We start from the raw sequence: 19,496 nt of genomic DNA, 5'->3' as shown, positions 1-19,496 counted from the left end.
CAAATCTTGAGTCCGACAGCAACAACCATGGATGTTGCTGGCAAAATAAAGACAAAAGTGTCCGTTGGCTTCAAGATGCGGGGACTTATACTACGACCGTATGTATTTTAATAATAGCTGACCGTTGATGTAATGTGTTTTGCTAATGGTGTAACATTACTGCCCTTCATGAAGCAAGAAAGCTAACACCTCTGAGGCAGCGAGTCTTGATAGCGGCAAGAAATAAACAATATTAAGTTTTGTTACAAAAAGCATGCTGTGGTTTTGTGTAGATTTGAATGTTTTCTTAATTGTTTTGTCCTCCACTAAAGTCAGGAGGTTCCCTGTGGTACCTTTATTCGCTTAACGGTACACATGAAATGTCAATAAATACCTGCAGTAATTCCACTTCAACTAGCTATAAATGCTTACACTTAAGGTGGCACTTCAAATCTATATATGCGCCAGCTAAATATATTTATATGTAATACAAAACAAACAATAAGGTTATTTTCTAAAGCGGAAAAATTAAGATTAAGTGTTAAATGTTTCCAGTGTTTTTTGAAGTAAGCACACACATGCTTCAAAATAATAACAGCATGTGCATGTGTTCTTGTTTTGTCCTCCAGTGAGGCCAGCAGATACCTTGTGGAGGTCCTGGAGTCTGTCAATGCCTCTGAACTGGATGATGTTATTGAAAAGGTCTTGGATGCAGTGGAAAAGCAGCCATGTGAGTAGAGCACTATTGTGCACAATCTGCTGTATGCAGCACTTAATGCGTTTCTGTGAAGCATGCTTACAGGTTGTGACCACATTGTGTGTTTTCCAACAGTGTCCTCTACTATGATAGAGCTTTCTGTGGTGGAGAGTGCAGTTCAGGATTGCACTCATTCTTGTGATGAAACCATGTAAGTGCAACAATTAGACACTCGATTTTGCGAGGTTGAATTATTTTATGCTAAAAGTTGTCTTAACTCTCTTCCAGAGATAATGTTTTTAACATTATTGGAGCCTTTGATGTGCCCCGATACATTTACAGCATGGAGCGGAAGAAATTTGTACCGTAAGTAAAGGGACTGTTTCTTGTTTGTGTCAAAATCAACCCCAAATTATGTCAATTAGAATTGTTTTATTGTTGTTGGTGTTAGACCCAGGTAATGCACTTGCATGTACGGCAGATAAAGTTTTCATTTGGTTTTTTTTTAAATCAGCATTAGCATGACGAGCCATTCGGCACCCAGTCTGTGTGGTTTGGCCAAAGACAAAGCTGAACTCTTCAGGGAGCGCTACACCATCTTACAACAGGTCAGTGACTTTCTGGTCATTGTTGAATTTCAAAGCGGGTGGTGCTGACCCACTCCCTTCGCTGCTATTTACAGTACGTGTAGCTTATCGTATTTATTCTGACATATTTTTTGCAGCGTATCCATCGGCACCAGCTATTCACCCCACCTGCAATAGGAGCTGCTGTTGAAGAGGGTCAAAACAAATTTCAGGTAACAAAACTTAAAACGCACAATTGAAAGCAAAACGCATCTTACTGTTTTGCATTAGATTAACAGATATGTTTTTTTGTTCTTAGCTCAAGACAATTGAAGCACTGCTTGGTAGCACAGCTAAACTGGGAGAAGTGATTGTACTAGGGATGATCACACAACTAAAAGAGGTGAGTTGGAAGCTTTCCCGTTTTTCACTCAATGTGATATCTAGTTTCTGAGACATTTTTTAATTTTTGTTTCAGGGTAAATTTTACCTAGAGGACACAAGTGGAACAGTACAGCTCGAGATGTCCAAAGCAATATCCTTTCATATGTTTGTTTGAGCGGGTCAACAAAAGCTACTTTATATCATACAATATGTTGTTGCTTTCAAAGTGGATGTATTCCTTAACTAGGTTCTCACCAGTTTCATAATGGCCTGTACACGGAATCCTGCTTTGTACTGGCAGAGGGTAAGATAACTACTAATACTACATCATAAGATCATAACAATAAAGTATTACTACATACAGATATTACAGTGACGGTTTTGTCCTGCAGGTTGGTACGAGGACTCTGTTTTCCACGTTAATGGCTTCGGGTTTCCACCAACGGAGTCGTCATCAGCCACAAGGTCAGTGGACTGGAAGAAAAGAGTTTAGACAAGTTTTATTGCAAGCTGAAGTAGTGAGCTGTCAGTGTAGCGATATGTGCAATCTAACATAAGGTATTGGAGAAAGTCTTTAGCTTTTCATGGTTGAAATGACAAAGATTGAAGGAGAATCTATTTTCATATCTTTGAAGTTGTTTTACCTTGTTGTTGATATGCAAAGAAAATGTCATTGACGTAGCATGAAGGCTAAGAATTATTTAGTTTCTAAAGGACACAGCTTCATGTGAAAGAAGAGTGAGTCACTGACACTCTTTGCTTTATTGCCAGGGCATACTACGGCGATCTCAACTTCTTTGGTGGTCCATCCACCACTTCGGTGAAGGCTTCAGCCAAGCTGAAGCAGCTCGAGGAGGAGAATGAAGATGCCATGTTTGTAATTGTCTCTGATGTTTGGCTGGACAGTGTTGAAGTGATGGAAAAGCTCAACATGATGTTCTCAGGTCTGGTAGTGCATAATCTCAACCTGTAAAGTCTAAACTGAATGCAATATGTGAGACACCAATCCCTTTAACCTTTGCTTTGTTTTTTCTTACAGGCTATGCTGCGATGCCTCCTACCTGTTTCATTTTGTGTGGAAACTTCTCTTCTGCCCCGTATGGAAAAACACAGATCAAATCACTCAGAGGTGACACTTTGGGGTCCTCATCACTCATAACCTACTGTAGATTTTGAGATCTGTTCGTGTAATAACGGGATAAACAGACCGCATTTCAGAATCTAATTATTTTTTCTCCTTTCAGACTCATTGAAGGTTCTTGCCGATGCTATATGTGCATACCCCAGCATTCACAGCAGGTAGGATGTGATAGTTACTGTAGTCTTCTCTGTTCTAGTCTTAAGGGTTCTCTGCAGATTTCTTTCTCTCTGGTAGTGCTGTGGAGCTGTGAGTAAGATGAGTAAGTTCCTGTTGTGTTTATCTAGTGCACATGAGGGCGCACATGCAGGTGACACAATACACTCCTGTCAATGGGTTCACACTATTCCACTGATCTGCGGGTGGCAGTAACGTACCAAGAAATGTTGCAATGCTCCAACAAAGGCAAAGAATTCAACAATTGTCAACAATTCTGGATTTAAAATAGACTTATGAGGAAGCAAATACATTGAACATGTTTGTGAGCAACACTGAATGTAAACATACGTCTTATTTGTTAATGTGAAAACTCCACAGGGCACCTTTAACTATTCAATGTCCATGTGTTTGACTTAAATTTGTTCACCCTGATCCTGCAGTTGTCGCTTTGTGTTTGTTCCTGGCCCTGAAGACCCTGGTCCAGGCACCATACTGCCACGGTAAACATTCAGAGAGAACTGCTCTTTAACATCATTGTGTGAGTTTCGTTTAATAGATTTTGGACAAATTTGGATTAACATGTTTTCCTTAGGCCTCCTGTGGCAGATCACATCACAGACGAGTTCAGACAGAGGGTGCCATTTTCCGTGTTCACTACTAACCCATGCAGGTAAAACATAAGAAGCATTTAAAAAAGTATCACAAAGTATTTCTTATGTAGAGTGATCGGGGTTGTGGTGTACACAAGGTTAGTTTGTAAGCCTTTGACAAATGTGTCATTGGAATCAGGACATTTTGGCAGTATTTCTGTTCTTAGAACCTAAAAGTGACCGGATTTGTTTTTTCTGTCAGGATCCAGTACTGCAGCCAAGAGATTGTCATTATCAGGGAAGACCTGGTCAACAAGATGTGCAGGAACTGCGTCCGGTTGCCCAGTAACAATCTTGACATTCCAAACCATGTGAGTTTCAGCTTCTCTGAACAAACCTTCGTACTGAGGGAAATTCCTCTCAGTATTATTAGTTGTTGTCAGAGGTTTTAGTTTTAGTTTTACGTAGTCTTTTCAGTTTTTGGCATAAATTCAAAGTACTCCTTAATAGGCGTGGGACGATATGAAGATTGTAGTGTCTGTATCCAAAGAGACCCCCCTCCCCCAACTCAACGTCATTTTTCTGCAGTCCAAATATGGTCACTTCCACTCACTGGTCGCAAAAAAAAACAAAAGCTCTCGCTCGCCTTTGAATGGAACTGACAATGCTGTATAAATACTTTAAAATCAGGCTCTTTTCTTCACTCCTCTAACATGGTAGCGAGCTAGACAGCTTTTTCAAGTCACTTGTGACGATATTCCTGATAATAGAAGTTCACCACGATCATTTTATTGTGAGTGATTTTTATTGCGATCCGCAATACAATCCTATATTGTCCCATCCCTACTCCTTAAAAAATGACTTTTGCTGAAAAGATGTTGGTAAACTACTCGGCCTTGGTCCTAACCCTCCTCTTCTTCTTCCCAGTTTGTTAAGACCATCTTATCCCAGGGTCACTTGACTCCACTGCCTCTGTATGTCAGTCCCGTATTCTGGGCGTACGACTACTCCCTGCGTGTCTACCCAGTCCCTGATGTCATCGTCTTTGCAGACAAATACGACCCATTCAGCATTAAAAACACAGACTGCCTCTGTGTCAACCCGGTAAGAAACAGAAGCCTATGTGAGGGCTCTAAAAATGTTTCTTTGAAAGAATATGATAAGCAATTGTTTAAATGTATATCATTGTCTTGTCTCAATATGCACTCATGTTGTATTTGTCAATAATTTATTTCTACAGGGCTCATTCCCAAAAAGTGGCTTCACATTTAAGGTGTACTACCCATCCAACCGAACTGTTGAGGACAGGTGGGATGTGTTCTTGAGGTTTCACTTTTCTCTCCACGTCATTCAGTACAGACATCTGTAGTTTCAACTATCGTACTAATCAATTGTGTTTTTGTGTTTGCAGCAAACTTCAAGGACTCTAAAGAAAATCATGGATGAAGATGTTGTACATGGTTTATGTATGATACTGTATGCTTAAAATTGATTGATGATTAAATTGCTGTGTTTTTTTATTTTGTATGCATCTGTATCATATATCTGTATGTATGACTGTCATGGATAATAAAGGTTTTATTCATTATACAGAACTGTCTGACATATTTGTGCATGCACAATGATCAGCCCTACTTTGAGCAATCTCTAAAACTGTGTAGTCTACTTTACATCTCTTCAAAGGCAGCCTAGAGTTTTAGGTTTTGAATGAAATTGCACTTATTCAAATATATATATTCTTTTTCCATATTTGCAAGCAATAGACTATTGATGTATACACGGTTGTTTATCAAAGGTGGTTAACAAAGGAAAGACCTTTACTTTGAAAATCCGTTGTCAATGTCGTTCGTAGTTCATTTTTGGGGGAGTCTTTATGGATGACTTGACTGTAAACTTGTTTTATACGAGCTCCGACAACCTGAGAGGCGTTAAAAACCATTTGGTATCAAATAAAAACAGGTGTATTTCCCCCTCTGTTACGGATGTACGGAGGTCTACTTTTATGTTGTACTCCGACCTTATCAAGATGGCGGATTGAGGACGTCGACAACTTCCGGTCGTGCCCCCTGAATGCTTGTGATGACCTCAAACAAATGGCGTAGGATACCGCTTTTTGAAATTTGCAGGAAAAACAAACATTTGAAAACAAGGTAACGACGGGTGCGATTCAACTCCACTCACAACTGTAACTACATGTAGGTTTAGCCTCCACACCAGCGTGACGAATATAATTGTAGAGCATTTCTCACACTGTATCGTTGGAGTTCTTTGTATATTAGAGTTTACCAACGTTCTGGAGCTAACGGCGTCAACCGACGAACAGCTGATAATGTGCGCGCTTTATTGACCAGCTAAGTAGTTTAGGGAACTTCAATCAAATATTTCAGTTAGACTAAGTCTAAGACAAAAGCTAAGCTAACAACAAACATTGATTTAGTAACCTAAATAGTTAAGCTAGCAAAGTAGGTCAACAGTAATTGTGCTAGCTAACGATAGCTGTCGCTAACAAAGTGACTAAAGGTGGACTACAACGTTAAAGGTGAGGATATGTTTGTAGAAACTTTATAACTTACACAGTTATGTGTTCCTTCTCATAAACTAACAGCTGACAAGTCTCTGTGATGATACTTGTATTATTTCCTCATATTTAACGTAAGTGTTTTGAAGAATGTGGGTCGTTTTCTGTTTGTTTTTCTTAGTTTTTTGGAAAGATTAGTTAGCTAGGTTAAATCAATTAACCCTATCAGCACCAACCAAGGTGATTGTCTTTCTCGCTTCTTGCCCTGACAGGAGACAGTAGAGACATGGCAGAGAGACTGGCGGAGATGGAGGAAGATATTGGAGATCTGCCAGCCGGGGAGGATGGCAATGACTCAGACAGAGATGAAGATGAGAGACTGTTTGCTTGGATGGTAAATGACGATATGGATGAGGAAGAACAGGAGGAGGAGGAAGAGGTGGAGGATGAACAGCCCTTGTTGGACACCGAAGGACCTGAATCGTTTGAGTTAGATACCCCAGCTGAGCGCAGTGGTCACATAGCAGTGGTTGACAGAAACATCATGTATGTTTGGGGTGGATATAAGGTAAGACATTTATTAGATGTCCTAAAATCGACTTTCAGTATATTTGTGATTTGTTTCTGCACATTTACTTAAAATACATTCTCCCTGTTACAAGAATGCCCAAAACCACGGATTCTTTGACTTGTACCTGCCGAGAAATGAGATCTGGATTTACAACATGGAGTCTGGAGTATGGTAATACCTGTTGTGTTTAAGTTGCACCTTGATACCATTGTCCTCAGCAAAGTAGACAAATAAAAACACCCGAATGTTCACAGGACGAAGCATGTAGCTGGAGGCAACCTGCACACATCCATGTCAGGCAGCTGTGGGGTGTGTGTTGATGGAGTTCTCTACTTATTTGGAGGTCATCACGCCAGGGGAAACACTAACAGGGTACAGTTACATTAAGCACATTTCTTAACACCCTCACTTGTCTCATATTTATTCTTTAGGACCTTGAAGCAGGTTTACTGTTTGCGATTATATTTCAGAACACCTGTATTTTGTGCTGTGTTTTGCAGATCTATCGCCTGCCCCTTAGAGCGCCCAGCCTTGTTTGGGAGGAAATGAGGGATCTTAAAGGACTTCCTCCATCCTGCAAGGACAAGCTTGGGTGCTGGGTTCAGAAAAATAGGTGAGGGATGACTATGCTTTTTCTTCTGGATTTTGACGTAAACATTAATGTTAAACATCATGCACACTTCAGAACCATAGACTGTATGTGCAGAACATGTTAATGTGGCTATTAAGTGTAAGCCATGGGATCACATTAACCATAATATAATTGTTTAATACGAAATAATAAATGCACAAGAGAAGTCACCGACTGTTAATCTTGGGAGAGATATTTAAAGGGAGTTTTGTCTGATATTGTTTCCACAGACTTATATTCTTTGGGGGCTACGGCTATGCTGTACAAGGGCTTCATCAAGGGACTTTTGAATATGATGAATCGTCTTCACTTGTGGTCTGTAAACAAACAAAAAAAACTTCACGTGACAAACACTGACTGACTTACATATTTTCGTCTGTGTTTATTTGTAAACTGTGTTAGTTTAAATAAAGGTATTTCATCGCAAGTTAGACAAAAAAAGCTGGAGTGTCTATTTCCTGTTGAGACATTTGATGATGTATTTTTGTTTGCTGCTGCAGTGGGACAGCCCAGGACGAGGTTGGAACAACCACATCCACGTACTGGACCTGGAGACATCTACATGGAGCCAGCCCAACACCAGGGTAAACACATGCACGACACAATTTCACCTCGCACACACTCTCAAGTGAAAAAGATATTTGACATGATCTATTCTCTCTCTGGTGTAGGGAAACGCCCCATCACCCAGAGCTGCTCATGCTTGTGCTACAGTTGGTAACAGAGGCTATGTGTTTGGGGGACGATACAAGGTAAGGAAATTAAAACAAATTCAAGATGTGGGTGTCTTAAACCTTGTTGTGAATTATTTTCATATGAATAATGATTAATCCATCTCTTTCTCCTTTGGTCCACAGAACTACAGACTAAATGACCTGTACTACATTGACCTGGACACATGGGAGTGGCATGAAATGTAAGTGGTGGTCGTTTCTTTCATGTAGGTCCAACCATCCAACCACAGAATAATCTGCGAAGACAATAGTTATAAATCGCTTAATATCAGGTCAACCTTTGCAAATCTAATGTGCCTCAGAAGTTATACATCTTTCTTCCACCCTTTCCATTCTCTCTAATGTGCCTTCTCTGACCCTGTTGTAGGAGCGTTCCCCAGCAGGGTCCTGTGGGCCGGTCTTGGCACTCCTTCACTCCTGTGTCACCAGACCACATCTTCTTATTCGGAGGATTCACCACAGACAGAGAGACACTGAGTGAGCCTGACATTTATTCTGTAGTAACAAATAATTCCTCGCTGCCTCAAAATGATCGCTTGTCTAACAGTTATCTGTTTTTCAGGTGATGCTTGGCTGTACTATGTGAGCAAAAATGAATGGAAGCCTTTTAAACACAGTCACACGGAGAGCCCGAGGTAATCCTCGCATCTTAATCTACAAGCAAACGAACACTAGTGCTCACATTAAGTTTTGGGTTTGTTGAGGGAACGTATTGTATTTGGACAATTCTTGACATTGTGCTGTGTGTATTTCAGACTGTGGCACACAGCAAGCTCTGGTCCTGATGGAGAGGTGTTTGTGTTTGGAGGATGTGCCAACAACCTGTTGTCTCATCACAGAGCTGTAAGTCATATGTTAATAAAACATGCATTAAATGTTTTCTACTGAATTGAACTAAACCTTTTTTTTTTACTCGACAGGCTCACAGCAACGAGTTACTGGTTTTCAACGTTCAGCCCAAATCACTAGTTCGGTGAGTGTGAATTTATTTTACACCTAAAGCTGAGATTGTCTCCTTTCTTTATTATTTAGTTCTCGTATTTTCCTTTTCCCCACTCGCCAGTTTCTGTATGGAGGCCGTTCTGCAGCACAGGGAGCGTTTGTCGAGTTACTGGGACTGCTTGCCGAAACACCTCCTGCACAGCCTCAAACAGAGAATGGCGCGCGTCAACACACTGGGCTCCTAGGCTTAGAGGAAGCCGTCAACCTTGTTCAGAGGATTACAGGAGAATGTGTATGTATGGATGATAAGAGTTTTGCTCTCAAAGCTGGTAGTCCTATTGAAGCATTAGTTTAATGTGTGTGGACACGTATAATAATTCTCTGAGCAATAGTGAACAGCTGTGGAGCTGTTGGAAATGGGACCTGACAGAAAGAGAGCAGAGGTCCTGCACTACTTTTGAGTTAGTTTATGTTCTGATTTTAAGCAGGTCTTCTTTCATTTCTCCATCTGAAAAGCTTAAATATGATATTGTAGTTATTTCTGTGTTCTAAGACAAATGGATTGCTACTTCTGTACTGGATACAACAACTTGATAACTGCAAGTTCAGGGAAGCTGTGACAGTGCTTCTCTGTTTACGATTCTGGGGAGTTGTTTTAAAAAGGTACAGTATGTCGCAGTTGGGGGGGGGGGGATCTTTTGGGAAAATATATATATGTATATTACAGCACATCCTGTAGGTATGACCAAGAGTCAGGGAAACAGTTCTAGTCCTTTAAAACAAACATGCCAGTCACTTGTTGGAATTGTGGTTTTTAATTGGTTTTCCTCAAAAATGTATACAACTTAAAATATGAGTCTGTCTTAACACTAAACACAGTGGTGCAAGGCTGAAACAGGTTTGCTTTAACAATGCAGATTTTTTTTTTAGGGAGCCTGTTGCTTCAATGATTGATATAACTTACGTTTGGCATGATCTTTGATGCAGATGTTCACTAAATCTTGAATAGTATAAGCTCTCGCAGACCTAAAACTAGTGCTTTGTTACTCAAGACTATCTCCTCTGAAGCCACAGAAATGTTAATTTTTATTTATATAAAAATGTATTTATATATTTGTGAGGAAATGTGTGAGTTCTTTATTCTGAAAGAGGCCTTTAAAGCCTTTTTAGATTGTCGTGAGTGGTTCCGGTAGCATTTCAATTTTGTTTAATCAATAACTTAAATATGTTGTGTATTGGATGTTGAGCCATTTTGCACTGAAATGCCTAATGTCAGTAGGGCTTTGTTTGTATTTGCCTGGTTTGCACAATGTTCCCTTTGGTGTTTTTTATTGTAGAATACAATGCATAATTTTCATTCGTACTCGAAGAATAAACACATGCCATTAGTTGTGTTTTGTTGGTCAACAAATACAATCAATATCTAAGCTGAAATGATCAGCTCTTGAAATCTAGATGAAGTCGGCAGAGTCCCACAGTTCTGTGTTCACTCGTCTTATTTCTTCTTGACAGCCAGCAGGTTTGGAGCAGACACTTTAACTTTGCCTGGGATATTTCTGGATAGATCAGTATCCTGCAACACAGGATGATATCGGAGGGGATACAGTTTAATTGTTATATATGTCATAGTATAGCATGTCGAAAAAAGTCATAAAAACAGTATAATATGCCATCAAAGAAGCTATATTATAAGATGTCACAAAAAGTATAGTCTGCTATAAAATAAAGATTGTACTATAGCATGTCATTAAACAATTATAGTATAGTACTGTATGTCAGAAATTGGCAAAAAAAGTTCCAGTTCGCTTCTTCACCTTGACACTGCGGAACAGATCTTTCTCTCTGGTTGAGGCATCTCTGGCTTTCATGAAGCTGAAAACTGCAGTGCGTGCAGCTGGTACAAACAAAGAATAACAATCATTTTTTAAAGCATTCAGCAAAGGCTTTCTGAATATTAGAATGGATCACTATTCTTACCTTTTCCTTTCTTCTGAGAACCTGGTGTCAATTTCACCTTGTGCCTGGTTACAAAAAAAACAAAAAAAAAACTTATTCAGCCACCGCCAGCTTCCCTTTGTCTCTTAAACACCACCAGATTAATTGCACATACTTGTAGTTGGAAAGGGCAGTGTATGGAGCACAGACTGGCACAGCAAACAACAGCACGTCTTCAGGATGAGGCTGGCCCGACAGAGAGGTGAGCAGATCCTCTGCTTCCTGGGGCGGCACACAGGAAAACTAAAGTTAAACTAATGCAGTACAGTGTTGCGTTAAAGGGGCAGCGTGTAGCATTGTGCGGGATCTATTCGCAGGAATCAAATATAATATTCATAAATAGGTTTTCATCATAATCACCTGAAACTAAGAACTGTTGTGTTTTTGTTAGCTTAGAATGAGCACTTCATATCTACATAGGGGGCGTGGCTTCACAGATTCTCCCGTGTTGCACCACTCTGGAAAGAGCCTTTCAAGTTCTCAAATGTGAGACTGCGGTAACGTGAGCCGGAGTATTGAAACCGTGGTTCTGCCAGCAGCCATCTGACTTTGCATTCTGTGGCTCACGCTACCGCAGGCTTGGGAAGGGAGGAGTGAGCGGAGGGGTAACCACACCACCAAATCCTGCACACTGTCCCTTAACAAACACTCATTTATCCCCCAAATGTTCTTTGAATTATTAAAATATTCCACATATATCGTAGAGGGAATATTGGTTATTTTCTATTAACTATAAGAAGTATTTATTTATTCAAGTTTACATTAAGAACCCACCTCTGCACCGGGGTTGTCCGGGTCCACATCATCTTCCTGAAGGACAGAACACCATTCAAAAGGGATTACAAAACATATACGATACAACGGTAACTTTGTTAACATCACCACACATACAGTACATTTCAGACAACACTGGTATTGGAGCTTCATTGTGTCACGTACCTTGTCGTCCTGTTCAGCAGGAGCTCCCTCCTCTCCAGGCTGTCTCTCCTCATCACCCTCGCCTGCTACGGTCTGCTCTGTTTGTTTTGCTGCAATCTCCTCATTACGAGGTTTCTGGGGTGGTTTCTGAGGGGCTGGTTTCCTGACGGGTTCGACTTTCCCCTTCCCCTTCTTTCCTTTCTTCCCCTTATCCTTCTCTTCCTTAGTGGAACCAGCTGACTACGGAAGAAAAGCGTTTACACCGTTATTCATGGTGTCAGCCTCAACGACTGTGCACATGACAACTGTGTCGACCCGAGTAGCAGTTACTACTAAAAATGTTACAGCTGCTCGTGATGGCAGTGTCACTGGACAGAACATAGTAATGACTGCTTAGAGAGTCGTTTTTTTTATTCATCCTCACCCCGAGCAGCTGCATCATCAGCTCCCTGTCCTCTTCATCCTGGTCTTTGTACTTCTCTTTGATCTTCTTTAACTTGTTCTGCGGTGACAACAAGGGAAGATATAAGCACAAAAACAACACAGATTGAAGTATAGGATCATTTAAGGTTCAAGATTGATCCTTCAAATAGACTCACTATGACATGTAACACAATAGGTGAGGTATTGTTAAAATAACTGACACTGTATCCATCCATTTCGTGAGTGGTGATAAAACAAATTACAGCCTTCAATTCGCTGCAGATTATGAAAAGAAAGATATGTTCCTACTCGTGCTTTTAATAATTATACTGGTGTTGTTTGTCTCCTAATCTCATGTACATTTACTCTGGTTTTATTAGTTTTTTAGTGTATGTTTCAGTTTGGGAATTTATTGTTCTCTTCTAAGTTGTATCTCCCCGGGAAAGATTTGCAAATTCATACTTGTACTGCTGAAGTTGTATGACTTTGTTTTCCATTTCAACCTAAGAACAGAACATCTTATCTTATCAAACTCCTCTCTTACCTTTTGACCTCTCTTCGGTTGCGGCTGGGAGGGACATCCTCCACCTTTGGATCCCTGATCGACTGCTGATCCAGCGGACGCAGTCTCAGTCTTCCCCTCAGTCTTCCCCTCAGTCTTCCCCTCAGTCTTCCCCTCAGTCTTCCCCTCAGTCTTCCCCTCAGTCTTCCCCTCAGTCTTCCCCTCAGTCTTCTCCTCAGTCTTCCCCTCAGTCTTCCCCTCAGTCTTCCCCTCAGTCTTCCCCTCAGTCTTCTCCTCAGTGTCGCAACCTTCCGGTTTCTGCTTCTTCTTCTTCTCTTCTCTAGTGGGAAAGAAGAAAAAAAACCTGACTGTATCAATGACTGGACGATTAGAAAGTTATTGATGAAATAAAGTCGACATAACGCCCGTTACGGTTTTTTTTCTTAAACCAACCAAATGTCTCAACACTACCTGTTGCTGAAAGCCTCTCAGGTTTATGGTAGGAGCTTAACAGGAAGATGTACATGTTGAATATAAGTTAATGTATTTAATTACCTTCTTTGCTTGGCAGTCATGTGTTTCCTCCCCTGTGCGTCTACCTCAACCTGAAGAGAAATGAATGAATCAACATGAGTACGACGTGTTGTGCCTTTATGATATCACCGAGATGAAACTGTTGTAATGTACACTACCGCTAAAATGTTTGGGGTCTGAGAGGACTACTCTTTATTTTGTAATTGTATGTCATGCTTTTAGGTTGTAGACGGTCTTCTTAACAAATGGATGTTATTTTGTATGAAGGGTTTGCAAAAATAAAATCATGTTTCGTTCATGGGGAACAAAACGCTGAACAATTTTCAACCCGACTGACAATTGAAAGGGCAGAAAGAGACGAAGATCCCTCTGAGCAACAGATGACTAAGAAGAGAAGAAATCACCAGAGATTTGAAAAGGAAACGGGAAGCTCAACATTAAAATGTGTGCAGATTTAACAGGTTCCTGTTTCAGTGTCAAGTGCACAACTATGCCTATAACAAGCTGGAATTAACAGACGTGTTGCTTAAAGTAAAGCTGTTTACAGAAATACAAGGTTAGTCCAGGGTTTTACCTGAGTGCTCCGTTCCTTTTTGAAACCAGGGTTGTGAGTATTCCTAGAAATCAGGAGAGACACTTTGATTAAGTACCATTCATTGTTCTGTGCAATGATTGAACCATTAGGTTTGTAGAAAGGTGGGCAAGACCTTCTTATTACAGTGTCAGCATCGTAATGGTAATATTACCTGCTGGGCTGTAAATGAGACAGGGAGATGGTTGTATCCGGAAAGCTGAATTCTTCACTCTCCTCATTCTTTATCTCCGTTTCCTCCTCGCTGTCTTCCTCTCCACTCTTCTCTGCCTCCAGGTTGTCCTCCTCAGGAACAGCGGCCAGTTCTCCATTCACACCATCATTCCCCCCAACCACCTTCTTGATCATCTTTTCCACCCCTCCATCTCCTATCGCTCTTTCCTCACCCTGATCTTCATTACTGCTGTCATCACCTGCAAAGCAACAGAGTTAGCTACAACACCCGATTGTAGTCGTTGCATACACAGTAAATCCAGTCATTCATTTTGTGTCTTGCTACCCATCAGCTCTTCTTCCTCCACGAACAGCTCGGCAGCTCTAGATGTGGCGTCCTGCATGTCCTCCTCTACAGTCTTCACTTTTCTCTCCCCGCGGTGCCGAAACACACTTTGCTCATCGACCTGCACAGAGACGAGCGTGAAACCTAATTGTTTGAAGACAAAGAATTAAACATGCACTCACAGCTCACGATGGTATTTACCTTGAAGAGAAATCCGAAGCCCATAATCAAGTAAGAGGGGGGCAGAAAATTCTTCTTTCCTGGAGAGAAATACGTCAAATGTTAGGTCCTCTGTTAGATGCCATCATTTGCAGTTACACTTCTCAGATGTTGCTCTGGTGCCTTAGAAAATGTATACACCTTAAATGTTAGTGTGTCATACCTCTGATCATGAAACTTCCAGTGGTCAGGTACTCTCCAGTGGGAGCCGTCTTAGAGACCTGAACACATGAGAGATATCACGCTAATTAATGATAAATAATGCCGATATTTCTACTATATCAATGTCATGATTTAAGCATTTTACTGCCTGTAGTTTTTCATTTCCCTGATATCTGAAATATATATATATATATATATATATATATATATATAATATAAAAACATGAAGAGCTGGCAAATTCAGTTGCCTGATATTGATGACTTACCTGATGATGATGAACCCACCAAGCGCTGGTGATGATCTTGGCATCCCAAGCAGCACTGTAGCACACAGACATGGTGCCAGCTTCTGTCAGGGTACGAGGAGCGATGGGGACACCTGCAACAGGAAGATAGAGGGGCAGAGACAAAGTGGAACAAGTAAAAAATCAAGTATGTTCACAAAACATCAGGTGAAATAGTGGCTGGAAATGCGCAGGTTTACCTGAGGGGTTTTTGATGACACAGCTAGTCGCTCCATGGAGGTCAGCATGAACATAAATATCACCTGACAGAGGACAGGCACAAATGAGGGAATAAACCAGATCCATTTTGAAGCAACTTACTTTTTAAAAGGTCGGAGTATATAAGTTCATTCAATACCTGCACGGAGGTAGCGTTTGACAATTATCTCGTTCTGCTGCTGATCCCTTCCTGCGATGATGAGATAATTCTCTGAGCTGATGAACCACAAAAACTTCTCAAACCTGCCAAAAGAGGAAAAAAGAACGAGGTTGAGAGGATGAAAGGCTCCACTGCAAGTCATGTAAATATAAAAAAATACTGTATCCGAGTCCGACTATGTATTCGGCACATAATGGTTATGTGTTACTTACCAGTAGACTTTCCTGGCCTTCTGAATGGTGGTCACAGTCTGCACCTCTTTCAGTGTTTGCTGTGTTTTTTTCTCTGCAGATTTCATAGCCTTGAATGACATGAAAGTAGAAGAACATTGAACATTTAACAGTATACAGTACAGTGGTCATAAACAATGATCCTTAGAAACACAAATACTTGCTTTGATCTGAACGATGTTCCTTGCTGATCATACAATTATTTGTCACCATAACTTTTAAACTGCAATAAAACAGCTTTCTTACCTTGCCTACTGCTTCAATAGTTTTATGTTCTTTCTTTTCAGCACTGCGTTTGAAGTCATAGTACCTAAAAATCACAGTGACAGGGTCCATCAGCTGTAAAAACACCACCACATAATGCTTAATTCTATGTCTAAAGGAATACATGTAAACCTACTTTTTGGCATTGGCATAAGCTGAGAGGCCAATATCCACATCTACTAACGTGGGCTTGTTCCTTTGCAACTTCTTGTTCTGCCCTTTGTCTTTATTTTTGTTTTTTTTCCCTTTCTCCTCCACCACATATTTTTTCTCTTCCTCTTCCTGGTCTTCCTCAGAAATATATGGATTTCTAGAAGGAAAAAGATATGCATGAGCCAAATGGTGTTACAATAATCAGAGCGGTCTGTGGGACTCGAGTTTCTGTATCAGAAGTTCTCACTTTAAAAGCATGGTGATATGGTTGGTCTGCAGCTTCAGGTCCTTGATGGCACAGGCCACCGGGTCACCGGCATCTTGCGCCTCTTTGACGATAATGCCGATCTCAGTCCAGTCCACCTGATTCGCCAGTGCACTGCGCACCACCTGCAGCGCCCGCTCTACCACAGGCAGGTTCATCTCCACCAGTTCACCCTTTATTCTGTCCACCTCCTGCAATACACAAGACCAGATTTCATACATTTCAGTGATTTTGAGATGAAACGACATTAATTAATTAAACGACTTAAACGACATTAATGTTTCACAAATACAAATAGGAAAGTAGGAGCCATTCTGTGCAGCATTTACAGCAGACACACCTAAAACTTGGCAGTAATACTGACCTGGGTTTGGTGCAAGGCCTCCAATCTCTGCTCGTGGTCCTTCTTAACATTGTCCAACTTCTTCAGAGCCTGTTTCTCCTGCTGCAAGGCCTTCATGTCAATCCTCTGACTCTCCATCTTAGAATAGAACTCATCCACTGCCTGAGTGAGAGGATCACATTGGATTCATATAACATTCATGGCAGAAGTATGAATTCACATTGTAAAGAAGAAAGGATCAAATAAATAATAAATAAGCAGTCTTGCTAATGTTTACCTTATCAAAAGTATCAAACTCCAAATACGGGCTCTTTGCATGCTGGGCAAAGAGGAATGGGTGGAATTCATCATATCTGAAAGTAGATATCATTGACGTATATTAATTAACAATATTGTGAAAATAAAAGAATGCTGGAAAAACTTGGGTATAGTCACAAATAGAGTGTTAAACAAAACAGGACATACGTGAGCAGTTCTTCACTGGGTTTGCCAGGAGTTAAGCTTGGTTTCTTGTCACTCTTTTGAATGATGTAGCCCTTGAATTAAACAGAGCAGAGACTTTGTGAGTATAACAATCTATTACAGGATCCTCAAAGTAAAGACCGCTAATGAAAGATCCCGTACTTTGCCACTGAAGTTTTCTGTTTTTTCCATATACGTTTCTGCAATCTGCAGGGCTTCCAGGATTTTAGGTGCAACTGAAAAAGCAGTCAGAACAAATACTGTATTTACAGAAAACCATTACAAATAAAAAAATCTAATAGTAAAATAGAACCACTACATAAACCAGTAGCCCTTATTTCTCTACGATACCTGCATCAACTTGAGTGTCAACTTTGACAGAGCCCGGCAGTCCCGCCTCTATCAAACTGTGTTCTATCAGAGTGGCTCCATAGGCTGGAGGGGTGTTTGGAAAAGACACAAAACAAAGTTCAGTTTGTTCATTTTAGGACATTTAACCTCAAGTTTGTCTGTTTCAGGGCAACATTTCAGAACTGTTGCCTTGCTACTTACGAAGGTGAGGGTTCAGGACCTTTTTAACTTGCTCTCCACTTGTTGCTTTGCTGAGGATTTCAGTAAGTCTGCATGAAAAGTGATAGAATAACATTATGTTTCACTGGTAAATAAATAGTAATAAATGTTTATTGAATTCTGATGGAAGTTCATCTAGTCCACAAACTCGACAAGTACATATAAAGATGTAGTTACCGGTCTAAACTGAAGAGAGGTTCAGGGGGTCGGGCGCTCTCCACAGGGTACCGCTCTCTTACAGCAATCTTAACATCTTCTGCCTCTGCCTCTGCCTCTGCTGTACGAAACCTCAGCAGGTTCAGGATGGTGTACTCATGGTCTGTGAGAATGATGTTACCCTGAAGATGCAAATACACACACACACACACACACACACACACACACACACACACACACACACATACATTAATGTCATGGTTCTGGATCCAGGCTGAGAAGATCAGAAGTTTGATATCTGCATCTCAATGTTCTCTCACCCTGTCATACAGTTCAATAATCAAGTGGTAGGCAGCCTCATCTGAGCCAAACTGGAGGTCAACAATCCTGTCAATCCCAAGCTGCTTAACCTGGGTCAACCGCCGTGACCTCAGGTGCTTTCGACACTACGGAGAAAGTTCAGTTTTATTACAACGAATACATAAATAAGCAAATACAGGAAAATCACAATAACAGGAACCGTGTACTGATATTGACATATCAAATCTGTTTAGGGATAGGAAAAAAAACATTTGTCTGGTTGATGTCAAGGAAACAATGGTTTGAATGGAATTCTCAGTGAAATCTCACTTGAATCATACATCTAAATATCATAAAAGCCTACAATATGGTGAAACATTAAACAGTAATGATTTTTGGTTGGTCAGTCTTTTTCAATGAACAAGATGTTCTTACTTTCATTGCAAAGCCCGAAGGCATCATGTTCTTGGGCCATTCAAAGTCTGTGGAGTGAATCCGAGTCCCAGACTCAATCAGGATAATAGCTTTGCAGTCAGGCCTGGGACAAAGATACGACACCGAGTTATACATAATGCCTGAAAGTGGTGGAATATACCTATACAAGTAAAGCATAAGTATATTTATTGAGTTCTGTTCTTGAGTACAATTTTGAACACATGATACTTCACCTCCACCACATTTCTCAGAAAGGTACTGTACTTTTTACATCACATTTGTGACACATCAGTTTACAAAGTATATGGTGAGCTAATGAATAACAGTGATTGCATAATTCCAACTTGTATTTTGAGAACGTTACTTGAATCCTATTGTGAAAACACTTCAATACTTAAAATGAATTAAAAACTTGAATGCAGCTTTCTTATGTTTAATAAATAAATCTTTATATCGTGGTATTGCTGCTTTACTGAAGAGCTTTATGACATGGGACACACCATTACACTTAAACTTGTGGAGAAGGTTTTTTTAAAACTGTGCTTACTTTTGCAGACGGATGAGATACGTCTTGTTGTCGATGTCATACACGTTGTTCACTCTCATGCCAATGTAGCTGTGAAAGAACAAATGCATGATCAACATCTGTGGACACATTAACATGAACGCTTGTTAGCTTAGCCACTCGGCTGAGATTCACAACACGTATCACCTACTTAGCATTGATCTCGGCAATAACTGCCCTGATATCCAGGGTGGTGAATCTTGTTTTCATGGTGACCGAAAGGCTGACCACAATTAGAAACACTGAGAAAATTCACATTTCTAGCAGCTACACCAGCTAGGAAAACATGCAGGGAACTACTGCACATGCGCACATATGACGAGTTTTTACGGAAGCC

The 19,496-nt window shown here is 40.6% G+C and overlaps 3 protein-coding genes across 3 annotated transcripts; 2 read left to right on the top strand and 1 right to left on the bottom strand.

Moving 5' to 3' along the window:
* The first annotated feature begins 3 nt into the window (after positions 1-3).
* Positions 4-5,279, top strand: pole2 (polymerase (DNA directed), epsilon 2). The gene is made up of 19 exons (XM_031847765.1): positions 4-98; positions 609-709; positions 812-887; positions 965-1,042; positions 1,191-1,284; positions 1,401-1,475; positions 1,562-1,645; positions 1,721-1,777; positions 1,882-1,930; positions 2,019-2,091; positions 2,398-2,570; positions 2,666-2,755; positions 2,871-2,925; positions 3,364-3,423; positions 3,516-3,593; positions 3,776-3,884; positions 4,441-4,617; positions 4,754-4,821; positions 4,925-5,279. The coding sequence occupies exons 1-19, from the start codon at positions 28-30 to the stop codon at positions 4,941-4,943; spliced, it is 1,587 nt and encodes a 528-aa protein (XP_031703625.1). The 5' UTR covers positions 4-27; the 3' UTR covers positions 4,944-5,279.
* A 163-nt stretch (positions 5,280-5,442) lies between these two features.
* On the top strand, positions 5,443-10,619 carry klhdc2 (kelch domain containing 2). The gene is made up of 14 exons (XM_031847261.1): positions 5,443-6,052; positions 6,304-6,599; positions 6,694-6,773; positions 6,857-6,974; positions 7,103-7,215; positions 7,464-7,548; positions 7,734-7,817; positions 7,905-7,985; positions 8,091-8,149; positions 8,335-8,444; positions 8,530-8,602; positions 8,723-8,810; positions 8,888-8,940; positions 9,031-10,619. Exons 2-14 carry the CDS (start codon positions 6,318-6,320, stop codon positions 9,152-9,154), a joined length of 1,350 nt encoding a protein of 449 aa, XP_031703121.1. The 5' UTR covers positions 5,443-6,052; positions 6,304-6,317; the 3' UTR covers positions 9,155-10,619.
* nemf (nuclear export mediator factor) lies at positions 10,222-19,476 on the bottom strand. The gene is made up of 33 exons (XM_031847262.1): positions 19,311-19,476; positions 19,142-19,210; positions 18,595-18,697; positions 18,180-18,305; positions 17,881-18,041; positions 17,686-17,753; positions 17,485-17,568; positions 17,296-17,369; positions 17,137-17,207; positions 16,949-17,024; positions 16,693-16,833; positions 16,311-16,519; positions 16,047-16,220; positions 15,893-15,956; positions 15,629-15,717; positions 15,396-15,499; positions 15,238-15,300; positions 15,020-15,132; positions 14,755-14,812; positions 14,574-14,632; positions 14,373-14,493; positions 14,028-14,286; positions 13,856-13,898; positions 13,303-13,352; positions 13,040-13,087; positions 12,790-12,883; positions 12,247-12,324; positions 11,844-12,062; positions 11,679-11,714; positions 11,020-11,126; positions 10,887-10,930; positions 10,724-10,803; positions 10,222-10,482 (listed from the first exon to the last, which is right to left on the bottom strand). Exons 1-33 carry the CDS (start codon positions 19,367-19,369, stop codon positions 10,405-10,407), a joined length of 3,222 nt encoding a protein of 1,073 aa, XP_031703122.1. The 5' UTR covers positions 19,370-19,476; the 3' UTR covers positions 10,222-10,404.
* Between the last annotated feature and the right edge of the window lie 20 nt (positions 19,477-19,496).

The sequence above is a fragment of the Anarrhichthys ocellatus genome, unplaced genomic scaffold (assembly GCF_004355925.1).
Source record: "Anarrhichthys ocellatus isolate YVR2014 unplaced genomic scaffold, GSC_Weel_1.0 scaffold7, whole genome shotgun sequence".
In the NCBI taxonomy this organism is placed as follows: Eukaryota; Metazoa; Chordata; class Actinopteri; order Perciformes; family Anarhichadidae; genus Anarrhichthys; species Anarrhichthys ocellatus.
Note: the sequence above shows the minus strand (reverse complement) of the source record. Positions and strands in the feature narration are given on the sequence as shown.